The sequence below is a fragment of the Dendrobium catenatum genome, unplaced genomic scaffold, assembly GCF_001605985.2.
Source record: "Dendrobium catenatum unplaced genomic scaffold, ASM160598v2 fragScaff_scaffold_1221, whole genome shotgun sequence".
Taxonomy (NCBI): domain Eukaryota; kingdom Viridiplantae; phylum Streptophyta; class Magnoliopsida; order Asparagales; family Orchidaceae; genus Dendrobium; species Dendrobium catenatum.
Window position 1 is genome coordinate 1,249,488 of NW_021319683.1, and position 9,917 is coordinate 1,259,404.

Here is a 9,917-nt window from a genome sequence, read left to right on the forward strand (position 1 = left end):
ATTTTGATCTTACAACTCCTCTTGGCTCCAGTAATGAGATAACAGATAGAATTATTTTAATTTATTCTAACCTTTCAAATGAGACAACAAACAAAACTATTTTAATTTAGACTTTCCATTGTGAAAAAATGATGAAAAGATATTTTAATGTAGAGTTACATGCTATATGATTAATTATTAAAATATTTAATTATTTAAATATGATTTTATTAAAACTTTCATAATTAACTAATTATTTATTATCTAATATTAAATCACCACCCAATTATTTAATTATTTTTTAACTGCTAATGATTTAATTGTGAAGGGTTTTACTTTTTCTCATTTTTTGCACAATGAAAGTGCTGCAGCCACGCACTCATGACAGCGCACCTAACCAAATCAATACTATGTATATCCAACTCCTCTCTCCACTTCCATACTAAAGCTAAAATTGAAAGTCTAAAGATTTTAATTGTAAGATTTTAATTACTTAGTAGGTTATATGCTTATTATGTGATTTTTACATGCTTTCAGGTAAGGTTAAGGAGTCTGCAATGTGAGGCTAAACGATGATGCTGGTTTAGTTTTATTTTTCAGCTTTTTGGTTTTATGTATTCTTTTGTAGTCTGTTGTGACTATTGTATATATGATTTTGGATTATGTATTTTGTAGTAGTATATAAATATTGACTATAGAAATATAATTAGTTTTTTACTATTTATATTCCCTAAATATAATTAGTTAGTTTTGGTTATCAATAATCTAATTATTAATGACCTAATTGTTAAAGAATTAAAAAGATAAAAGCATAATAAAGAAGATAAAAAAAATGATTGAGAGAATAGAAAATGAAATTCTTCCAATTTAAACCCCGGGTTATGGCATACTCTCCTAATAAGGTCATGAGAAGGCTGACTTTCTATGTGACTTGACCTGATTAACGAGTACATGATGCAATTAAATTCTAAAATAATTATCTTTTATGTCATTAAACCAAGTAAAAAAATGCCTAACAAAAGAAAAATCTTTGAGCTTGACTTCAAAAATAAAGTTATTAAAATCCCCAAACTTGCTATTAGGAATGAGATTACCCCCAACCTTCTCATATTAAAATCTAGTAATTAAAATCATCCAAAATAATCCATGGCCCATTTAAGCTATCAACAACATTGAATTACCCATTTATGCTATCAACAATGTTAATTGAAGTTGCCTAGAGGTGAGCCCTATCAGCATGGTTGTTGCCAACATAAATAAAGAAGACTAATTTTGCCGCACTGAACATCATCATGGATAATTTGCTCTTCAAAAACTTTAGAAGAATTCTATTTAATCCAAATCTAATCAAAAGAAGAGATTAAAGTTGCCACAACTGATTTCAAAACCTAGATTTGATTGGATTCAACAACCAAGGGTTTTTAAAAAGAGATGAATTGGGTTTAGTTTCAAGAGTACAGAGGAGGGTTAGGCTATATGAGTTGATAAAGCTCATGCAACTAAGCACCCTATCTATCTCATGAAACCCTCTTTAACATTCTAGGATCCTTTTACTTGATAGAACATAATGTAGGGTTTGTTTTTGTACTAGATGAAGTGCCATAACCATGTATTATAAGCATAGGATCAATAAGACTTAAAGGGGAGTATGACCTAATTTAGGAAAAAAAATATTATGTGCGGACGCCGAATGTCATCCAGAGACCAATCAAAATGCGCCACGTCACCCATGTGCTTGGTAACACGGCTCCGTACTATTCAGTACCACTGACGTGGATTATCTTGGTTGGTCTCCGAGCGGCATTCTACGTCTGGTTTCAGCACAAAATAATTTCTCTTAAGAGTGGTATTTGAGTTAAATGGAATCTTATCAAGTTGAGACTCATGGTTGATAACCTTATGATGGATTGAGTTTAGAATTTTATCAACACTCTTGAAAGAGGAAATCAAAGTTGGCTAAGGATAAATTGACATAGCTTTCTTAACATTTTTTATAGCAACTTTTTAGTATAAAAATTTTTAAATCAAAAAATTTTTACATTAAAAAACTTCTTAAAAAAGCAATAAAAAAATTACCACAAATGAAGTCTAAATTTTCAGAAGTAGTTGGAGGGGCAATAAGAGATGAAAAAAAGGATTAGAAAAGCTAAGTGTGGCTTTTTTTAACGACCAAGGGGTTTCTACTTCCGCCTTTGCCTCTAAGGGGTAGTAGCGAGGAAGAGGAGTTAGAAGGTGCAGTAAAGAGAGGATTGAACAAAGGAGTCACAACTAACACAGGGCATAGACTTCCAGCCACGTAATGATTTTAATGAATTTGGATTTCCCATTAAGGTTGATGCTAACTTCCTCAAGGATATGTGCAGAAGTAGAAGCTTGGACTCGGGCTTCGTTTGGGACGGTTTTTTACTGTTTCTTAAAGCAACTTTTTAATATAAAAATTAAAAATTTTGTACTAAAAAATTATTTTAAGAAGCAATGAAAAAGGCATTCCAAACAAAACCTCAAACTCTCACAAAGTCTAGACTGCTAGCAGTAAGCATCCACAACCAAAGAGATTCCAACTTTGCTTGCAATTTCAGAAATTCTATTACAGATTTACAGTTTTTTTTTTTTTTTTTTTTTTTTTTTTTTTTTTTTTTTTTATTACAGATTTACAGTTGCTTTTGCATAATTGTGATCTTTGCGTGGAAGCAAACAAGCATTTTGACTGTTGCAGAAACAATACATGACATCAAACTTAACACTACAAGTAAAAAGAAAAATTGCTAGCTATTTCTTACAAGCAAAATGCTGTCACCATTTCAATCCAAAGAAAGAATCAAACTTATATTCATCCACACCTTCCAATAGCTATCTCAATCATAATTTATATATTTGTCTTACCTTCCTTTCACACCGTAGCCCTTTCATATTCCCATATCATCTGCCATAGGTAAGCTCAGGCAGCCGGAACCACCTTTTCACCAGCCACTGGATGGGGCCGAGCAGCTGCGCCCTCTTCTTTTGCCAGAATCTGATGGCATCATTGTACTGCTCGTTGCGTATCTTCTTAGTCGCCCCTCTCCAGTCATACTTCTCCATCTCCTGACGTGCAGCCTTCCCCATGGCTTCCATGAACTCTTTGTTGGATAGCAAGTACTCTATCTTTCCAATGCAGTCTTCCAGGTCTCCAGGAGTGAAAACAAAGCTTATCTTGCCACTTTGCTCATCGGGGATGATGTCGGTGATTCCTCCAGCACGAGCCGCAACCACAGGAATTCCTGATGACATTGATTCTAATACAACCTGCCCGAGGGTCTCTGATTCTGATGGCATCACAAAAACATCACCACTTGCATAGGCATGCGAGAGCTCCTCGCCCTGCAGCATTCCTGTGAACACTGCAGGCATGCCTTTGAACATTTTCTCTAGCTCACCCCTGAAGTTATACAAGTCATTGAGAGATTGAGTTCATACTGGACTAGCTAATCTGCTAATGAACTATAGAGCGAGAGTGAACTTTTATTTTAACAGAAAAAGAAGGGCAATAGAAGAACTATGTGGAAATGTAGCAATAGGAGAATCCTGATTTTTCAAGTGTTGCTTGTAAATCCCATATACATTCTTGTATGATTTCATTGCTTAATATTAGCTCTAGCTTTGAATGGACGAAATAGGAGGATTTCATTTCCTGCCAGCAAGTTTATGAATTAGCTAGAGATGGCTTGAATGACTGACCTATACGGTCCATCCCCAATAAAAGAAATTCTTGCTCCTGGTAGCCTATCCATAACCCTGTTTATGGTCACATGTTTCAGAGTCGAAAAAGTTAGAAAAACTTGGGCTTCATTTGGGCGACTTTTTTACTGCTTCTTAAAGCAACTTTCTTGTGTAAAAAATTTCAATTTTGTACTAAAAAGTTATTTTAAGTAGTAGTAAGAAAGACATTCACCAAGATTAAACTTTACATACTTTTTCAGAAAATCCAAGTTTTTTTCAGCTCCAAGCCGGCCAATGTGAATTAGCAAAGGCTTTTCAGGTTCACCACCACTAACAAGGAAGAGATAGAAGAATTAAACAAAAAATATAGCTTGATCCCTGACATTGAAACGATGTTAGATTTCAATGAAGTACCTTAGTCTTACTCGCATTTCATGGCTGCGAAAGCGAGGATGGAAGCAATCAGAATCAACACCCTTGTTCCAAAGACGTATTCTATTTGCTGTAAAATAAGCAAAGCCATCAAGAACTAAGAATGATATCCTCTGCCTAAGCAACATAAAATAATTTTACCGGTAGTGACATGCTCAGCTTCAAGATCCTTGCCAATGGCTGTTGATGGAACAAGTGTAAGATCAGCAGCTCTATGAAGGAACCCTTGAGATAAAAATATGAAGATAAATTATATTTAGGGTAATCAACTTATAAACAATAGGAAAGAAGATGGTGGCTTACTAATGATTGACCACATAGGTTTCACCAGCCAACTAAAGGTATATCTCGGTATGTATCTGTTACAAGGACATAGCAATCAGACATCATTGGCTGAAGTAGTAAATATGGATTTAAATCATAAATTTTTGCTGGACACAAAACAGTAAAAAGGGATTATTGCACGTGAAAATGAGTCATCAACATTAGAATTGTCAGAAATGTGTATGCCAGAATAGAACAATTGGAAATAGTTATTCATAATGTGCTGCGACAATTATTGCAGCATCAGACAACAATAAACCAATGCTTATATCAACATTTACAGCAGAAAAAAATAATACGCAGACCTGAAATTAAAGCATCCAAGGCTACAAAGCCTGGCATATTTATTATTTAAAGTTGAGGGTGTCGTGCTATATATTCTACGATGAATTATTTTGTGCGAACACCGGACAGGAGAACCACCCGGTTTGTCTCTGTGAACGGTAAAAGAGCAGTGAACTGCGCTTTTAGTGTTCATGCTGCGCTTTTACTGTTCACATAGACAAAACCGAACAGTTCTTTCCGTCTGGTATCCGTACATAATAATCTCTCATATTCTACACAATCTTAACTCATGCACAGCATCCTATATATGAAATATGCCTCAAAATGAATGAAAAAAGTTTACAAAATTAAACACCAAACAATATTTACAAACTACTTCAAGATTCATTTGGTTTCTTGATTAATTTTATTTGATTCAATGTAAATAGCATATTGCTTTAATAACCCTACAAGCAATTTTCAAAATTCCTCAAATGTGAATTTCATTTCCACGCTTAAAAAAAGAGTGAAAATAAAATTCACTTTGTAAAACATTTCATGTCATTTACAAGCAATCATATATGCCCTTAGAAATTTTTTTTTTAAGAAATGGTGAATTGAAGTAGCAATGCTTATTGCTTAATATCTCTGCAATTGGATATATAAAGCCAACTCAATAATGCCACTCACATTGGAACATGAGTGTGATATGACATTACTATGGGAACACACAGCATTTTAGCAATTGCAAGAGCACCAAAAACCTGAAAACCAAAGAAAAACCTAAAGTCAAATCATTTTGGAACCAGAATTCAAATGTAATAATTTTATAAAAAGTAAAGATCAAACTACCATGACCCCAGGTGAACAAGCGTGTATTATGTCTGGCCTAAAGTTTGCCACTTCTGAAATTATTCTAGGACTTAGAGCAAGTGAAAGCGGAACGTTTGAATACAGGGGACAGGGAAAACTGTAGAGAACGATAAACATTAGTTAAAAAGCCAAAGCAGTTTGATTTATAACCAAGAATATGACAAATGTGCTTCAGTCTAATACCTGCGAGAGCCTATACATTTTGCTCCATGGAACTCTTGAGGCACTCCTTCTTTGGTTGTGACCACTATAACCTACGTAATTATAAGAACAAAGTTAAATTTCTCAAAACAAAAAAACAGTCCTTATTGGGAATTAGACAAAACATAATTAAAAAAATACAAAGACAAACAAAAAAAAAATCAACACACTAAAACATACAAAGAATTTTAAACGTGTTCACTTAATTGATGGCTACGTATTTTCACTGCCATTGCAAATTTCATTATGATTTTATTATGAAGAATTAAAATCATAATTCCTATCTGTCAAACATAAACTGATGCCCCTTATGAAAAATATATGACAGCTATATAATAAAATTTCTAAAGCACCCGTAAGGGCATCTCCAACCGAAAAAACTCATTTTTCACTCTAAAATGCAGTAACTTGTCTCCAACCGAACTCCATTTTCTAACACCAAAAAGAGAATATTCCTAGTATATTCTTTCTCATACTTTATCCCGCAAGCAAATAGCGGAAGATTTGGCGTTCGGCTGGAGCGACCGAACGATGTCATACGAATGTTTGGCGTTCAACTGGAGAAGGCCTAATGAAATAATCCGTAAATAATGGATGTCATACTGAGGCTCCACCTCGAAATCCCCAAAAGCTTCCAACCCTGCACAATGATTTCAGTATGAAGATCCATTCATAACTAAATCTATGTAACTGCCCCGCAACTTAACAATCCTAACTCAGTGGAGTCACCAAGCTTAGCCTTATTCAACTTCTCTCCAAATGTTATTGGCGTTTCTAGTCCATATTGACAACCAAAAGCACAATTCCTTGCATCAAATCTAAACAATCATTTTCTCATAACAGCCAAGGAAACAAAAAGAATTCAAATTTGGAGTCGCTAAATTACCTCATCTCCCATCTCCCGAAGGTACTTGATAAAATTTTGGAAACGGTTTTTATATCCTGAGACATACCTGCCAAAATACAAGCACATCAAGCATCAGTTGCGTGTTAAAAATGAAGAAGAGTCAATGAAAATGCTAAAAATATTCCTTTCCCGATCAAATACATCATATCACAGCAAAAATCACCATACTCAACTTACTTACTCCCCATGGTCAAACAAATCCCCATTCATTCCACAACCCAATGAACAATATCCCAATATATTGGACTACATCACTAATCTTTCTTTTAGTAAAATAGTAGCAAAAAAAAATTAACTTTCGAGCGAGAGAGAAGGGATTCTCACGCGAAGGGCGATGGCTCGATGAATAGTGCGATCCTTCGGGTTTTGGAGTTGCCCTCTCCTTCTTCCAAGAGCGGAGGCGCTTCTTCGTCCGGTTTGAAGTCCTCAGTAGTCATCCGCGTCTCTTCTGCGAAGAAGCAAGACCAAAGTAGAAGAAGAAGCACAGGAGAAGAGAGAGAAAGAATGGAATCGGAGAAGTGGAGGAAGGCGAATGAGAGGGTTTTGACAAAAAAAATTGTTACGCTTTACAGAGGAGATAGAGAGAGAGAGGGGGGAGGGATTTGAAGGCCCTTTTACCTTTATAAGCTATATATATAGAGGGCTCCGAATCAACAGCATCTTGAAACAAATTGAGGCTCCTTTTGAGTATATGAGCATATTCCAAAGGATGGAAGGAATAACATTTGAGGATATGCCGACCGAATTTTGGAACCCATTATTTGATAGTTAGACTCATTTCGTCCAATTTTTTTTAATTGAGTCAAAATACTCTTATTAATTTTTATTTTATTAAAATTATTAGATCAATTTTGAGATAAGTATAATATAAATTTTGATTGTTTTTTTTATGTTATACTCTTTTAAAAACAAAACAAATTTGTTATGTTATACTCTTTTAAAAACAAAACAAATAATTTTAAATTTTATTACGATTGAATTTTAGTTATAATTTTTTTATTTTTCAAGAATTTACGAATAATATTACATTAATTTTTTTTTTTTAATAAAAACATGATTATGATACTTCTTAATGTTATTTATTTAAGGTCTATTTTGAATTATTGTAGTATTTTATAAAAGTAGTTACAAAATTACTATTGGGAAAGTAATTTTAAAGTAATTATATATATATAAGTGGTGGCCAAAAGAGCTCAGAGCTTCAAGTGGTGGTTCGGAGAAAGCGAGGGCCTCAGGTGGTGGTCCAACGGAGCAATGGCGTCAGGCAGTGGTCCGGCAAAGGTGAGGGCCTCAAGTGGTGGTCCACAGGAGCAATGGCGTCAGGCAGTGCTCTGGCGGAGGTGAGAGCCTTAAGTGGAGGTTCGACGGAGCAACAGTATCAGGCGGTGGTCCGGCGGAGGTGAGGGCCTCAAGTGGTGGGGTCGAGCCACTCGATTTGGTTCATGTTTGGAAACTATTTGGTAACCCAAAATGTGGTTTGAACCTTCCAACAGTGCTTCGGGTCCTTGATTTGAATCCATTTGGACTCGGATTGAGTTGATTTTGGTGTCGTTGGGTTTGTGTTTCCGATAAGTTCAATTCGACTATAAGTTTGCTGAAATCAGAGTTCAGATGATCTCCAAATTAATTTTTAAAATTTTCAACTTGACTTTGCATCTAGATTCGGGGCCCGATCAAGATATTTTTTGACGGTGTATCAGGTATAAATAATAAGACGGTAAGAAAACTATTCCAAACATACTCTTATTTAAGAAAATTAACTTTACACATTTTGTGTCCATGTAGTTTCAAATAAACACATATTTTGAGCCAACTAAAACACATGCACGCACACATCACACGCTCAAGTTTCAAACTCAAGACCTCCCGATTACTAGTCAAAGTTCTCAACCAACATATCACAAAAAGATACGTAAGATCTTGTTAATGTTCATACGCATTATATTTCATTTATTATTTTTCATGTGATGTATTGATTACATGTTGTTCACATGTTATATACAAAATCATATTATGACACATGATGTATGAGAGTTGTTGAAATATTTGCCATTTGAGAAATATATCTGCATCTTAATGAAAAAAATTAGATGGGTGCCTACATGTTAATGAAAGCCTGATTAAGATTGAATGTGTTGAATTGAATTGAGCGACAGGCTAATGTGACATCTTTTTTATGGCTGGAATGATACCTACTTAAGAGGAAAACTAATTGATAGTTTACTGTGAGGAGAAATTATTCTATGTGGAAAACAGACTTAGAACGTCGTTCGGCGAACAACCAAAATACATCGTGTTAGCAGTACCGAGCCGCGTTACCAAATAAGAGGTGATGTGACGCATTTTGGTTGATCTCCGAATGGCGTTTGACGTCTGCACAGAATAATTAATAACTCTTTGTGTTGTTAGATTAGTTTTATTGAGATGTTCAATTTTACTACTAATTTGAATCCTAAGTTTAATTCCAAATGCATCCAATTCTATTGTTATCTACAAATGTGCCAATCAAATAAATTCTTTTGAGAAATATCATAATTAATACTATGTAAACTCACTAGCAAATCAAGATCCAACCTTATCTAATAATTTCTTGTGATATTAAAAACTTTTGGTTCACCAGGCTGGAATATTCGGATGCCCATCGCCTAATGTTTTCTTGCTTTTGCTAAAGACAGTTTTTAATAGAATATTATAAACGATATCATACCCAAAGTCTAGATAATAGAAAATCAATCTACATTCTATTAAGATTTTGTTTGATTGAGACAATTTTTTTACTGTTTTTTTTAAACAATTTTTTAATAAAAAAATTTTAGCTCAAAAAATTTCTATACTAAAAATTTGATTTAAAAAAACAGTAAAAAACTAAATTTTTTACCGCTTTGTTGTTTGGTATGAAAAAATAAGATAGAACTATAGATGATCATAAAAATCTTTTTATAATAAGCTCAATCTACAATTGATCTTGTTTTTTTTTTATTGGTAATTAATCTTGTAATTATGTAATTATAATTAATTTTGTAAGTATCTACAATTTATTTATAAATTATAGATTAGCTGCTAAAGGAGCCATTGTAATTATGTAATTATAATTAATTTTGTAAGTATCTACAATTTATTTCTAGCATAAAAATTTCTTAAACAAAAACATTTTTATACTAAAATTATGCTTATAGTCAATGCATCACATGAAGAAATAATAAATGAAATATGTATGAACATTAACAAGATTCTATGC

General features: G+C 33.8%; 1 protein-coding gene across 2 annotated transcripts; it reads right to left on the reverse strand.

Annotated features, from left to right (window-relative positions):
- Positions 1–2,658: 2,658 nt before the first annotated feature.
- On the reverse strand, positions 2,659–7,289 carry LOC110108444 (sulfoquinovosyl transferase SQD2). Of its 2 annotated transcripts, none has more exons than XM_020839080.2 (11): positions 7,004–7,289; positions 6,659–6,725; positions 5,755–5,825; positions 5,551–5,668; positions 5,389–5,462; positions 4,414–4,469; positions 4,252–4,290; positions 4,093–4,180; positions 3,931–4,008; positions 3,697–3,753; positions 2,659–3,397 (listed from the first exon to the last, which is right to left on the reverse strand). In XM_020839080.2, the coding sequence occupies exons 1-11, from the start codon at positions 7,114–7,116 to the stop codon at positions 2,899–2,901; spliced, it is 1,260 nt and encodes a 419-aa protein (XP_020694739.1). In that variant the 5' UTR covers positions 7,117–7,289; the 3' UTR covers positions 2,659–2,898. The 2 variants fall into 2 exon arrangements, with proteins under 2 accessions (XP_020694739.1, XP_020694738.1); XM_020839079.2 differs by having other exon boundaries at positions 4,252–4,335; positions 7,004–7,288.
- Positions 7,290–9,917: the final 2,628 nt, after the last annotated feature.